The sequence below is a fragment of the Antechinus flavipes genome, chromosome 4, assembly GCF_016432865.1.
Source record: "Antechinus flavipes isolate AdamAnt ecotype Samford, QLD, Australia chromosome 4, AdamAnt_v2, whole genome shotgun sequence".
Lineage (NCBI taxonomy): Eukaryota > Metazoa > Chordata > Mammalia > Dasyuromorphia > Dasyuridae > Antechinus > Antechinus flavipes.
Genome location: NC_067401.1, coordinates 270,932,287 through 270,948,341, shown reverse-complemented (window position 1 = coordinate 270,948,341; position 16,055 = coordinate 270,932,287). Strand labels below are relative to the sequence as shown.

At 34.0% G+C, this 16,055-nt stretch overlaps 1 protein-coding gene across 3 annotated transcripts in view; it reads right to left on the bottom strand.

Annotated features, from left to right (window-relative positions):
- Nucleotides 1-4,780: 4,780 nt before the first annotated feature.
- The window catches only part of FHL5 (four and a half LIM domains 5), a 75,170-nt gene continuing 63,895 nt past the window's right edge, over nucleotides 4,781-16,055 (bottom strand). For all 3 annotated transcript variants that reach the window (XM_051997428.1, XM_051997429.1, XM_051997427.1), the window contains 2 exons: nucleotides 14,267-14,453; nucleotides 4,781-5,020 (listed from right to left, as the gene is read on the bottom strand). In XM_051997428.1, coding sequence (XP_051853388.1) covers nucleotides 4,857-5,020; nucleotides 14,267-14,453 — 351 coding nt within the window. In that variant the 3' untranslated portion in view covers nucleotides 4,781-4,856. The remainder of the gene's footprint in view (nucleotides 5,021-14,266; nucleotides 14,454-16,055) is intronic.

The window sequence follows — 16,055 nt, the reverse complement described above, 5'->3', positions numbered from 1 at the left end:
TGTGAAGTAATTTTTTTCTTGCAAAAATTAAACTACTAATCATTTAATCAAAAGGATGATGTTTAAAAATTAAATGTAACTTTTACATTTTAACTTTTATTCATATATTCACACAATGATACTGACATCATTAAATCACACAAATGTTAATCATCCGATGTCCCCAAATTGTGCTCTCTTAGTCCATACTTCAGGATCAGATCCCTTCTTCCATAAAAGTACAGTTTGAGGAACATCTTTTGCATAAACTTTTTCTGAAATTCCCAACCTGACCTGTGCCTCTCCCCTCTATACACTTGTCTTCTCCCATTATAATGCAAGCTCCTAATTAATAGGGATTATTTCATTTCTTTTGTCCCTGTATCCTCAATGCCTAATAATAGTGCCAGCCACTGGTGCTTAGTATGCTTAGTAAATAGTTGATTGATTGATAGGGATGGATTTGTAGTAACTCACTTGGTTTCTGCCATTATCAATGACATTACTTTTTAGTACAGTTACCAAAATATATGCCCAGGCTATGATAGCACATTTATCTTTGTAAATTCATTTAACCTCTAGAGAAAATAATGCATGAGCTTGTGATTACTTTTAGTCATTGTCTAACTGAGTTTGGATGTTCCAAGTATAATATTTTAAATATTTCTGAATGACTTACTAAAAGTTTTCAACTATCCAACATTTTATTTTTTCTTTCATAATACTTTTCCCCTCTCTGATCCCATATTACCTTAATAACCAACATTTTAGCTTTGGAATAATTTTAAGTTCTTTTCTGTAGTCATCATAAAAATATATCTTAGAGATGCTTGCTCTTTCCTTAGCCATTATTTTAGCATAAGGGCCTCATGACTTTACTCTTATAATTTTATAATAGCTTTCTCTCTAATGTTTCCATCTCTTATAATCTCAACTCATTTTAAAATTATATGCTTGAATAATCTTCCTAAAATGCTATCTTCATTAAATGATCAATGATTCATTCAAGAACCCTCAATGGCTCTCTATCACCAATTTTTATCAAATCTCAACTCATCTAACATTTGACAACATTTGACAATTGACCATTTGCTAGTTTATCATGTGGTTTCTGAATCATTGGATTGCTCTATTCACTGTGCCACCTAGCTGGCTGTGTATGTGTGTATGACATTCTAATTTCAGTGTACAATAGATGACTCTTCCAATTAGAACATGAATATATAGAAAAAAAATTTGCTTTTAATAGATATGAACTTATTTTCAAATGTGGTAGTGTGATACTTTACATTCAAAGGTCAAAAACAAAGCATAAGGGGAATGATTTGCATTAATTATCTAAGTTTGGAACTTATTTATTTAGAATTTATTATCACAATAAGAAGTGATTTTTGTGATATAGATCTGTGGATATTTTAATTGAACAAGTCTCCAAAAAATGCCTAACACTTAAAAAATTACTTGTGAGTGAACTGAATGTCACATTCAATTGGATACAATTGAACACAATTCAAACTGGACAGACAGCAGAGACAGCTCTGCTTTCAGTAGTTTTCTTGATGTGTTAAAGAATTAGGATTTCCTTAAAGTGGGACAGCAACTTCTATAAGTTAACTTAAGAGAACTTCTTGAAGTTGAGAGGAATGAAATGACTTTTGTGATCATATAAGTCATGAGTGATAAAAGGAGAATTTGAACTTCAGAATACCTGACAATAAGTCTACTACTCTGTATTCCACTTGTCATCATGTCTCTACTCTTTAAAATTTATGATGCAATGTCATTGTTGAGCTCTTAGGCATAGCTATTGTGTTCAATTTTAGGTATGTAATTTTAGAATAATATTCTCAAAACATGTAATATTGGTGATTATTCTTGGTATTCTACTATGTGCCTGTGGAGATGTCCAGGCACCATTCATTTAAAAAAAAATTTTTTGACAAAATTTCCAAGGAACTTGACATTTTTATCAACATTTTTAAATGTCTTCGCACTTAAAATGTTTCTAAAATTGTTTTCCAAAATTCCATAACAATTTTAATTGAATCTCTTTTGATGCTATTTTAACCAGTGAAAGAATATAATTAAGCCCCATCATTGTTTTTTAATATGTATGATTAATCACTCTGTGAATAGTTTAAAGAAAATATATGTGTTTGTGTATATGTATTCATCCTTATACAATCTTCTTAGCGGGGAACCTAGGAATCAAGAAGTATGACTGTCCTTGGACAGTAGGTATCACAAAATTATAGGATCATAGATATAGGATCATAGAGTTAGAGCTGAAAAGGGATAGACAGAATCATTAATTCAACCCCTTCATTTTATAAATGAGTAAACTGAGTCACAGAGAGTTTAAGTGCTTTGCCCAAAGTCATAGAGCATTTAAGTGTTTGATATGGGATTTAAACACGTCTTCTGGACTCCCTCCTGCCAGTTTGGCATTCTACCTAGTAAACTAATATGTCTTTGATACTTTGAATACTTTGGTAGATCTATGATACAATCATTGAGAGGTTATTTTAGGTTTAGTTCAGATTATACTGAATAAAATAAAAATTGAATGCTCCTAGTGTAGATCAGAACTGCAATTCTGTGCAATCCTTATCCATGTGTTTCTATAAATCTGGCATAAATCATATTCCAATGCAATAGAGGCTGCCTCCTCATTTTGCAGCTATCAGGGCAATGTTTAGGTTTCCCATTTTCTATCCATAACTCTTGATGAATATGACCAGTCTGCTCATTTTCCTGTCATACATACACTTGATGAAGAGTCTTCATTTCAAATGATATTAGCATCGGTTGAAGGTACTGGTGATGTTTGGCCCGGGAAAAACATGATGTACAATGTATACAATAGCTCTCTTCAAATATTTGAAGGGCTGTTGTATGGAAGATAAATTATATTTATTCTGTTTGCTCCTAGAAGGTAAGACTTTTTTTGAGGGAAAGTGATTTCATCTCAGCATATAGAAAAACTTTCTAACAATTACTCCTGCCTTGGAAGAAAGTAGATTCTCCCAAAAGTCTTTAATCAAAACCTGGATGATCATTTTGGCATGTATTATATAATGGATGCTCATTCAGGTATGAGTTGGGTTAGATAGCTCAGAGGTGCCTTCCAAATCTGAGATTCTATTACTCTATATCTTTTATATATTCTCAAGCACAAATTCATAATGGCAAGACATTGAAGTTAACTTGCAACCAATATGCATCTTTTCTTTACCCTGAGAGTCATTTGCTACTGTAATTCCCAAGAATTTTGGTGTATTAAAGATATTTAGTGTTAAAGATATCATAGAGATGGAAATATCTCAGGATTCTCATAAATGGCGAAATTGGAGGGGGGAAGACAAGAGAGGATCTCTGGAAGTGTCCTCAAAGGATGTGAGGAAGGAGAAAGAGAAAGGAAGCCAAGAGAGTGAGAGATGGGATTGTCCTTAATCTAGATGTGCAAAGAAAAACATCTGTGCCCCTAAGGCCCATTGAATAAACTTTCTAATGGGTTTGCATGACATCAAGATGGAAAACATATAATAACTGTCATCATTTTGACTAGTATCATCCTTCCTTCTTTCTAATTCCTTTGCAAAGATTTTAGATACTCTTGGTCCATGAAATTAGTGACTGATCAGATTCTGAGACAGTGTATGTATTTTTATGGTTCTTATAATGCAGTCAGATATTCTATTATAGCATTACCATTATATGTGCATTTTTTAAAATGCAAAAACCCTCAACCTTTCCTTGACATTTCGTTTCCACAAAAAGACAACTAAAAGACATATTTATTTTAAATTGTCTCTTTAGGGATAAGGATAATCCTGATAATCCTGGTTAAAGAGCCAGCTTTCATATTTCATAGTATCTGTAGTGTTTCTTTTTAAAACGTACATTTAAAAAACCTATGGAATATGCAGAAACTGTGATTAGATTGTACTAGAAGTGTGGGATATCTTTTGTACTTTAACAGTATACCTTAGCTTTAGGGGAGGAGATTTCAAAATTTTCTTGTTTATATAGGAATTATCTTGCTTGGAAACAGTTTCAGCTCCTGAGTTCAATGTGTGTGAACAAGATTGAGAGACAGGGGATAAAAATCTACTGTCTGATGTGGTCATTGTCAATCAGCCTTGCCTGATATTTTTTCTGTAACTCACAAAGAACCCAATTTTGTACCATAAGTATATCTTTTTAACTAGTGAAAAATTATTTGTGTTAATTGTATATATGTACATTATTCCTTCTCCTTGAAGTTTTTGGATAAACTTACTTGTGCTTTATCATTCTGAGATCATTCTCCTCTCAAATAGTTAAGTCACTTAGGACTCCTAGATAGAAATTACACATTCAATTTCAGTGAAGTGATACTGTCTTTAGGATCTAACAGTAGAGTGCAGTGTGATATAAGAAAAGGTACATTTTAGATGGAGGAGCTAGATAAGCCTTCTTTTTCTCAGCCTGTTAAAATGGTTGCAAATAAAATGTACAAGAGAATTATTCAGACAATTTTTCTCCCTAAAACTTTTTTAGAAATTAATATCAGTATCTTGAATTCAAGATAGCTAGATGGCATGGTAGGTAGAACATCAGGCCTGGAATCAAATACAGTCCCAGACATTTAGTAGCTGAGGAACCCTGGACAAATTAATCCTGTTTGCCTCAGTTTCCTCATATGTAAAGTGAGTTGGAAAAGGAAGTCACACTTCAGTACCTTTGCCAAGAAAACTTCAAATGGGGATTATGAAGAGTTAGATATGCCTGCAACAACTGAACAATAACAAGATCTTACTTTGACTTTGAGTGAGTTCTAAATTTAGTGAACGAGAAACCCTCAAGAAACACAAGTGAAAGGTAAGTTGCGCCACTCAGATCTCAGATTCTGTGTTGGAACCACATTCCCTGCAGAGAATGGCTTCCTGATGAGTCAGGAAGCCTTGGCCCACTAATGAGGCATTGCATTTTCCACATTTGAAGCAGTCGCTGTGCCATTGTCGTTCCTGGAATGAGATGTACTGGGGGCTTCCGAGAGCTAGGAAGGAATTTAGAAGAAAACACATTTTTTCACATGTAGGCAAGAAACATCAACCCAGTATAATCTACTTTCAAGCCCCATAATCTGTTCTAGAGAAGGATTCCTGAATTCACCAAATGCATTTGCAAACCAAGTTCTTCCATTACACACAGAAAAAGCAAATAGTGAAACAGAAATGTAAACACCTTCCCTACTGCCATATATCCCCAAACTCAAAAAAGAAAATGACATTGAGAAAAGATAAAAAAAAATATAAAGTTATATAGTAAACATTGTCATTGGATCACAATGAAAATAAATCTATATCTTTTGTGAACTGATGCAGAATAAAGCAAGCAGAACCAAGAAAGGAATATATTAAATGATTTCAGCAATGCAAATAGCAAAACATAAAATAATTCTACAGCATTCTAATCATCAAGTTTGTCTCTGTAGAAGGGTCATAGAAGAGACTGAGTATTGTGGTACCATATGGTACAGATTGGGGTGGGGGAAATGCACTGGTTTTGGACTAAGAGGACCTGGATTTGAACCTAACCCCCCCGATATTACTTCTGTGATGATGGGCCAATAAGTTAGCATCCCCGAGCCTCAGCATTCTTAACTGTGAAAAGTTTGGACCAGAGGGTCTTAGAAGTCCTTCTCCGCTCTAAATCTGTGATTCTATCCCATTCTGTTACTGGAGAAGTGAAGTGCTATAAGGAACACTGCATTGTGTGATATATTGGTTGGTTTTCCTCATTGCTTTCTTTTTTTCTATTTTATCTCTTTAATATATTCTCTTACAAGGGAAAGCTCACTGATTAGGGGAGGAACAAAGAATATATTTAGAAATACAAATGATGTAAAAACAAAAGATATCAATAAAAATTAAAATTTGTCTTTTAAAAAGATCTATATTTCCTGATATTCCATGCTTCCATATGTTTTTCCTGCACAATGGCACCTTTACTATACACTTGATACCAAGTTGTTTTGGGGCATGAGTAGTGAGACCTGCTAAGCAGGAAACCTTAAGGGTATGCTACACCTAAACCCTCCTTTCCAGTGAGTAATTGAATGCTGAATTTGTCCCACCATCTCAACTTCAAGTTCATAGAACATGGAATTAGGGTATAAGGTATACAGTGTCACACTTCCACATGATCCCTCCCCTTTCCCAGTCTTGCCAAGGAATGTTGAATTCAGTTGTGCTCATCAAGGATGTTTGGTAATGACTTAGTGGGATTATGGGGGCTTTAAAAGGAGCCAAGGGCATGGATTTTTGTGGGCAAAAATCATCTCCATATTGTGATCTACATGGTCTTTCATTTGTATTTCACTGATGATGAATGTTAAATATTATATTCAGAGAATAATAGATCAAGAGTAGAAGCTACCTTAGAAATCACCTGGGGGAATGGTGGTATCATCAAAAGGAATGGGGAAATTAGGAAGAAGGGAGCCTTTTGTAGGAAAGAATGAATTTTGAATATGTTGAATTTCATCTTACAGATTGGCAAATCGAGGCCCAATTCTAAGAATTATAAAAGGAACCTTGGAAATCACTTAGTTCTATGCATATTCCTCAATAGCATCTCCACAAATGGTCATCCAACTTCTGCATTAAGACTTATTATGGCATTTTGTTTTCCTTCCATTGAACTTCATGAGGCATTCTTGTGTTTAGGAGCAGAGATAGCTGAATGTTGTCAAACATACCAGTTGAGATGCTTAGATCCTTGTAGTAATCTCTTGCATCTTTTTATAAGTGAAGAAAAAGAAACTCTCTTAAGAGTTACTGGGCACTTTGCTTTAGGAATAATTATTGTTGTTTGTCTTTTCACAAAGAGAACCAATAACATCAGGAAAGTGTTGACTTGTAAGTGAATTGATTTTACTTCCAAAGTTACTATCCTCACTCTTCCAGGATAAGACAGATTAGGACCACTGGAAATGGGCCTAGATTCAGTGGGAGACATTGGCCTTTTTAAGCTAGGGTCTTAGGTTTTAGTTTGTCTGAGACAACATTATTCAGTGATTAAATCTAGATAAAAAAGGAGGCAAAGAATGGCCTCTTTTACATACTACAAGAAATAAAAAAAAGAGAGAGAGAGAGAAAGATCAGTCTGGGAAGGGAAGACCTTCATCATTTCAGGTCAGAACTGAAATACTTATTTTGCTTTGCTTTATTCCATATGAACTTTTTCATATTTCCACATTTCTCATTTGTAAGAATCTTGCACCTTACTGTTTTTGGAAGAGTACTACTTAGAAGAGTTATAGGACTGGATTCATTCTTGGGGTTTACCATTCACTAGCTGTATGATTTGAAGTGGATTAATGTCCCTTCTTTGTACCTCAATTTGAGGAGTCAGGGAATAAACTAGGTGATTGCTAATGTTCCTATCAGCTCAAATATTTTATGATTCCATGAAATATCTAAATGCCTATTGGGCATGTAAAATTAGATGTCTCTTATACATCTTAAACTCAAAATGTCCAAGACTAGATTCTTTATCTTCCTTCTCCCAAACTTTCCTCCTTCTTCCCAACTCCCTGTTACTGTGAACAGTACTACATCATCCTTCCCAGTCACTCAAGCCCCAAACCTAGGTGCCAGTGTTAGCATTTTTGCTTCCCATAACTTTTTTAGAGCATGATGATGCATATTTGCATAATAGGGGATTGATTTCCAACACATTTATTTCTAGTCTTTTTTTTCTTGGCAAGCATTTTACATTTTAGAGAGAACTTATATCAAAATTTTCTCATCTTTCTTAAACTAGTTTTACAATCCTTTGCATCATCATTTCAATCATGTCTCACTCTTCCTAACCCCATTTGAAAGTTTTCTCAGCAAACATATTAGATTGGCTTGCTATTTCCTTCTCCAGTTCATTTTTATGGAAGAGGAACTGAGGCAAATAGGGTTAAATAAGTTAACCCAGGGTCACACTCAGGTAGTAAGTATCTGAGGCCAGATTTGAACTCCAGAAGAGGTGTCTTCCTAATTCCTAATTCCAATTCTCTACACTGTACCAACTATCTATGAAACTAATGCTTTAAATATAAATATATATATATATGTATGTATATATACATATATATGTATATATATGTATATACAGAGAGAGAGAGAAAGAGCCCCAAAATCCATGAAGCACAGGTATATCAATTTTGTGCTGATTGGTTCAAATGAAGTTTAAAAAAAATCTCTAAAAAAACCATTGAATTTTGCCCTAGTGTCCTAATTATATTCAAGTTATTCACAAACAGCTCATCATGCTCAATCTCTTCAGGGTTTCCATATGCAGGAGTATTTCTCAAGTTCATAAATATGCCTTATTCATGTAGCAGAGAGACATCAAGGTAGTTCATCTCAAATTAAATTTGAACATTAAAACAGAAGCAGCTGGTAGCAGTGATTTGAAATAGGCCTGACCTAACTTTTAAGAGAGTACCAAATCGCTCAGTTCTCAGATTTTCATTTACTCTCTGGCAGGAAGACTTCTTTATAGAAAATGAGATCATCTATTAACTGGATACCATAAGAGAAAGATTTCCTCCTTGCATGACAGACAAGTCAGATTTCATTTGCACAGAACACAATGCTATGACATTAGTGATTCCTTTTGAAGAGACCATAAGCTTTTGTCTTTCTATAGACTTATAGCATGTCAGAACTGAAAGGGATTAGGAATCATAAGTTTATAAGACTCATAGATTTAGAGCTGGGAATCCAAATCCCTCACTTTATAGATGCAGAAACTGAAGCACTAAGAGATTAAGTGATTTCTTTAAGGTTACATAAGTAATAAGCAGAAGAGAAAGGATTAGAACCCCAGTGTCCTGTCAATACTTTTCTCATTGTACCATTTTTCTGGACTTTCCTTACTCTAAAATATATATAAAATGATGGCAGAACATTTTTTGATAAGGGAAAAAAATCAACTTTTACTTGAGTTTCTTTTGAAGTATATAAAGCTCATATTTCTTTATACTGCATCAATATTTTAGACTACTTAAGGTTTTCAAGATGTGCTTTTTTATCCTAACAATCATATTTTATAAAGAAATGACTTTTGTTTTCTTTTGCTTAATGTAAGATGAATTGATGATAAAATTTCTGTAACTAGCTTAATCTCCTCTCTTTTCTCTCTCTCTTTTCTCTCTCTCTCTCTTATATATTTGGAGGAAGATTGGGTTAAATGAGATGATCCCTGGAAGTTGCTTCTAGAATAATTATTTTTATAGCACTTTTTGCTTGATGTCAATATTTAACCATGTGAGAGTGGTCAATAAATGTATTATTCTTGAATTCTCCTTGATGGTCTTCTAGTTCCATCAAATTTCAGTTGTTTTAATGATGAAAAAAATGACTCAATGATTAGTGGACAGTCCCACTTAAACAACCTTAGCCTATGACTGTTTTAGAACAAATCAGGAACTAATAGGTTTTTCAGTGTCCCCATTTGTACAGGCAAACACATGGAAGCTTTCTCATTAGTTATTTCATTCATTTCCAACTCTTCATGACCCTATTTGGAGTTTTCTTGGCATAGAAACTAGAGTGATTTGCCATTTCCTTCTTTAGCTCGTTTTATAGATGAGGAAACTGAGGCAAAAGGGTTATGTAACTTGGCCAGGGTCATAGCTAGTAAGTGTCTGAAGACATTTTTGAATTCGCTAAGATGAATCTTCTTGACTCCAGGCCTGGCACTGTGCACACTATAATGTTGGAGCTGCCATGTGGAAGCTTAGGTATATGTCTATTTATTCTTTATGTACAAGGTGGAGTTCCCCTCTAAGGTAGATTGATGCTAAAGTGGTAGAATTATAGGAGACAAAGTGCAGAGTAAGTTAGTACTTAGAACCTTCAGAATATCTTTAAAATTCCATCATATGTTCTTTTAGCTTTCTGGATTCTTGGTCAGTTCAAACAATTTGTTAAACAAACAAAACTGTTAATTAAACAAAAAGGGAACTTTTTTGAATTGAATAAAGGATGTTGCAAAACCCATCAGGGAACAACTCTAATCTTGGGTTCACACTTAAGGATATTCCCGGAGGATTTCAACAGATACAGAATATATTGACCCAGAGGACAACAAGATATGAATTACAGAGTGTGTAACCTTGAGAATGTATTACCTGAATTTTGCTAAAGGCAGGCAGAATGCTTATTTCAATATAGGGCAAAACAGAAAAGACACACACATATATGTATGTATATAATGCATAATGTATATATAGTATCTTATACATCTATGTATAACACTATTATATACATGTTATGCTTTCTTTTATATATTATCTACTATATGAATGTGTGTATATATGTATATATACACATACATTCTGCTTTCACATACATACAGAGACATACAACATGGATGGCTAATTTTTTAAAAAGACTAAAGTTAAAATGAACATGATTTAACATTTATTTGCTGTATTAGCTAATTCAGGCTTTCAATCTAACAACATGAAGATGGTTTCTCATTTTATAGTATGTAAAAATAAAAAAGATATAGGGCTGGACCGAATCCTTTTTGACAATAATAAACTTTGAAAGTTGCTTTTCAAAAAAAATCCCAAAGATCACCTTGACTGACAGTGAGGCATAATGGTTAAAATGAGGCAATAGTGAGTTAGGAAAGCCTCAATTCAAGGTCTGATGTTGACACACATATACAGCATTAGCTGTGTGACTTTGACAAAATCACTTAACCTCTCTCTTAGTGCTTTAGCCAGTTCTTAAGATTATAAGTTACAGCTCAGTTGATATAAGTTGGGAGAATGTTTTTTCCCCAGAGTTCTTCATAACCATTGCTGTTTTCTGTGGCAAATAACCTGGCTGAGAAAACTGATAGATAATTCTTAGAGCTCACACAAAAATCATATAAGCATATGTTCCTCTCCTCTCTTTTTTGTGTTCTCTGTCTCTCCTCTCTCTGCCTCTGCCTCTGCCTCTGCCGCTCTCTCACTCTCATATACACTCATTTTCCCCTTTTTACTTAAAAAAATGCTGTGAGTGGAGAATATAAAAATCCAGTTATTTGAACACTTAGATTTTTTGGATTCCAAGTAATTGATTATTTTTGCCAATTTTGCATATTATTTTTTTCAGTAGTCTAAAGAGTCTGGCATTTGCCACTTGTTACAGAATTCTTTGTCAATTTGACAATATCTAGCGAAAGTAACTTATTAAATTTTATATATATATATATATATATATAGATGTATATATATCATAGACATAATATATGTGAATATATGTGTATATTATGTCCAAATCTGTGTGAATATATGAATTTATGTACATAACCTTTTAAAAATATATCTGCAATGGTGACTCTCCTTTAATATGTGAATTGGTTGTGCTATTTAATGTATCTCCTATACACACCCAAGATCAAGCTCTTTCTAACCTGGATTCTATGTGTATATTTTCAGACTTTTCAGACAGATGATGATTGAACTATCATACTTTGGCTCTCAATTCACATGTGCTGCTTCTATGTAAAACTTTTTTTTTGTATTAGAATATTACCATATAACAGAATAAACCGGTGCCCAGTTATTTTGGTTAACGGTGGTTATAATGTGGCTTCAGGGTCACCTTGCTGTAACTACCACTAATTCAGATAGAATAAAAAGTCAAACATCTGGTATTTAATTTGTATCATTTCAAACATCTGTATATTTAGGGATAGATGGAAAATATTTGACTGATGTTTTTTCTTAACCAGATGTCTTGGTTTGTTAAGCCATACCAAGGCTAAGAATTTAAATAAACAAATAAATAAAGTACATATCTTGGGACCAGTTTAGTGCTCCTAATTAGAAATCACAAGCAAACTAAGTGATTCTTTCTTTTACAGTTGGGAAGTACTAACAGTAGCTACTCTCCCCACCCTCCAAAATGTATAAAATACAAAGTAAATCTACTGGTTAAGAAGGATTTCCCTGGTGGCAAGTAGATAGAAGAGGTTTATCAAGCAGTTTGGGAAGACTTTTAGGCTTGCCTCCTTATAGGGTTTAGTTTCCATCCAATTGTCCTCCAATTTTGAGGTTGGATGTTAGATTTCTACTGTGAAGCCTGGAATGATTCAAACATATATGTAAAGGTAGCTTTTCCAGTCCAAAGAAGAGTGGTACTTTAGAATCATACATTCATAGATTTAGATCTAAAAGAGATCTTAGAATCTATCTGGTCCACTTCATTTTACATTCAAAACTGAACACCAGACAAGTTACATGGCCCTTTTTTCTTTCTCAGTGGGGGATGGTGGAATGTCTGCTTTGTATTTCTTAATATCCTTGAGATTGGATATGAAGGGAAAAAATAGGAATGTGAAGGGATTGTGATTCTTTAATCATGTCACCAAAACAGAGTGAAAAAAATTGAGTATAATATACAAATATTAATCTTGGAAATGGTAGTAGGCTCCAGGAGCCTGTATAGACTGGGAGTGGGGATAAAAATATGGTTCTGCCACACTGCTAAATGTGTCCATAAATTGCTTCTAAGATGAGCTGCTGCTTTGTGTGTACTTGAACAGGTGTCTGGCAAGCTGTGGTTCTCCTGGTCTATGATTAACATTTCAGCAGGGTCTCTGAGGGAAAGGTAATGTTGATTTTATTCATGGAAATTTATTCATCATGGATCAATTTACAATTTGTTTTATTTTCAGATCATTTTTACAGGTGTTTTGTTCCTTTAGTAGAACACTATCTTTTGGCTTTCTGGCCAGTTCTTAATTAAAACTCATTTCAAGTGAACAGAGAGAAAATAGAATACCATACTTGTTAGCAGGATTTTAAATTCTGATTAATGAATGTCTGACCTGTACAAACTACCTAATTACCATGTTGGGCTATTCATATCAATACTTGCATTTAATTAAACTCTTGCATTTTTGAAGGTCCTATTGGCCTTGTAGACAATCGTTTTAGATTCTCATTTATAAATACTGCCTCTCCTCAATCTTTCCAAATTTTGCTCATTCCATTCAATTCATTCATTTATTCAGCAAGCATTAATTACCAAACATTATATTAACTGCTGGAATACAAAGGCAAAAAAAAAAAAAAAAAAAAAAAAAAAAAGCAGTTCCCACCCTAGAGGAGTTTATCTTGTATTGAAAGAAGAAATACTTTATACATATAAGTAAATATGAAATACAAAATAAATACTATGGTTTTTTGGTAAACAAAGGAATCAGATTAGGCTTCTTGTAGGATGGCTATTTTAGCTGAGCTAGGGTATTCTAAAAGAATTCCGGAAAGTAGTATGATAGAGCAGAAAATGCCCAGGTCTGGAATCAGAAGACTTGAATTCAAATTTTGCCACTGATACATAATGTGTGATCTTGGGCAAGTAAATCAATCTTTCTTATACAGATAAGCTTCCTTATCTATAGAATGAGGTGACTGGCCTAAATGATCTAGAGATCTGTTTCAGGTATGAGATATAGGATTCCTTAGGACCTAACTCTAAAAGCCCATTTCATTTATGAAATCCACCCTATAGATATAGGTTCACACCTATTTTTGCCCCTTTTTATATCCCAAGCTTAGTACCACAGCACTGGACCTGAAATTCAATTTTAACCTCAAATCCTAGCTGTGTAACTCTGGACAAGTTACTTAACATCTGTTTGCCTAAGTTTCCTCAAGTGTAAAATGGTGATAATAAGAGCACCTACCTCAGTGGTTTCTTGTGAGGTTCAAATGAGATATTTTGGAAAAAAAAGAAAAGAAAAAAGTGCTTAGTACCTAGGTTCTATATAAATGTTTATTCCCTTCCCTGGCACATAATAAGCACTTATTAAACGCTTATTGACGACTGCTGATTCCTTAACTGCCTTTCACTTCAATAGGTAACTACTATGGACAAAATACTGTGTTAGGTCCTGGGAAGAAAAAGATAAAAATGAAATAGTCCTTGCCCCTCATGAAGCTTATATTCTGCTGATCATTTTTCCCCAGCTAGTCTAAAAGGTTTCTTGTGGGGAAGGACCATATCTTTTTGCTGGATGTTTTGTTGTACTCAGTAAATACCTATTGAGGGCTAGATTGAAGTGCTACATATTGAATATTATTATTAAATAATTGAATATATTGAATGATGTTATAAGAATATTATTTTCTGATGTATAAATAAGATCAGTTAAATTTGTCTTTTGAGTTCAACTCTCTAAAGTGAAATCATAGCTTGTCTGTGAAAGGGCTACAAAAAAGTATGAGGAAACTCACCAGTAATGGGTTTGGTGCAGCCTTCACATCTCTGGGCATAGAGGGTGGCATAGCAATCTTGGCAATATGGATGATCATCTTTGGAAACGAAACTTTCTCCAAATAGTTGTTTATTGCATCCAGTACACAGAAAGCATTCCTTGTGCCAGGGCTCATCATGGTAAGTCATTCCTCCAGTAGTTATCACCTAGTTTAGGGAAAACAAAACAAGATGAACATGTTGAGCCCCTATTAGAGAAGAGTGTTTTACTCCTTGCTGCTCTGGGCAAATGGGTCATTCTAGTGCCTGCCTGACACATCATGAGAAACAGAAATGCTTATGCCTTTTCCCTTTCTAACTCATCTCCATACTAATTCAGGCAGCTGAATGGCCTATTTGGGTAGACTGCTGGACTTGAGAGTCAAAAAGCCATCATGTTTAATTCTGTTTCACTCATATTTTAGCTATGTAAACTGGGCAGATTATTAAACTTCTTTCAGACTCAGTTTCCTCATCTATAATATGAAAGTAAAAATTTCTACTTGCTTAAAAGGGTTGTTGAGAAGATTAAGTGAAGGTATGTAAAATGCTTTGCAAATCTTTAAGCACTATAGAAATGCTAGTTATTGTTTATTATTACAATATACTATATAGTATATAGTAATTATATCAATTTGCAAGAGGATATTGCCTTCCTTCAAAAATCCAATCCCCTGATGGCCTGTCCCTTGCCCTCAGCTATTATTTTTCCTTTCTAGAATGTAAACTCTGGGGTGGGGACTGGCTATGTAATGAAGGGGTGGAGGTCTGTAACATCCAATTAATGGGAAATCAGGGGAGGGATTTGTGCATCTGGAGTTTCTGAGGTGTGTTTACTAACTTAGGCACCCATTCTTGCAAGAATGTAAAATTAAGGCCTTTATTTCCCATCCCCATCCCCCAAACTCCAAAGCATTTGAAGTCATGTATTTTCCCCTAAAATTCAATTTAAATTTAGCAAAGCTTGGTTAAGCACCCACTATCTGCAACAAAACAATTCATGATCTGGTGAGTAGATTAAGGCCAAAGTGCAGTACACCCAAATAATCATAAGTTTTAATGTGACCTTTTTGTGAAGGCTTTAACAACTTTCTAAGATTATAAAGTTGAAGGGCAGATACCTTTCTGCACTAGGAGTTGTCTGCATCAAGGAAATCATACTTCAAATATTTTTTTCTTAATGTGATAAATAGAGACTATTAAGCCAATGGTTTGAAGTTGCCTACTCTGGAATGAGCCCATGCAAACCTTATATGATACATGGAGCAATGTGACAACTTAGATTGCTCCTGTGAATTTATGCAAATTACTCTATAAGATCTCTGTAGAGGACATCTATTATACAATCAATTCATGGGTTGATTTCCTCTGGGTTTATTCTTCTGTAGAAAATGATTTCTGTTATGTTAGTTATAAGATTATCTTTTTTTTTTTCTTTTGGAAGTAAAGAAAGAGGAGGGTTGGATTTTTCTCTGATTGAAACAAAACAACTTTTAAAAGCTGCTCAGCATAAGTAAATGGGATGTTTTATGGTAAGAAATAAAGCAATTTAAAATAATTCTCACAGACTTCAAAAAAAGCTGGCTTTTTGTTGACAACCAAAGCAGAATTCAGAGTTTCTTTTAACCGTTCCATAAAATAACTAGCAAGCAAAGATTAATAGATTGAAAACTCAAATAAAAGTAGCATTCATAGCAAATCAGGACCAGACACACACACATCACAGACTGTTTAATTAGGAATAAGAAACTCTCTTGCATTTAGAATCAT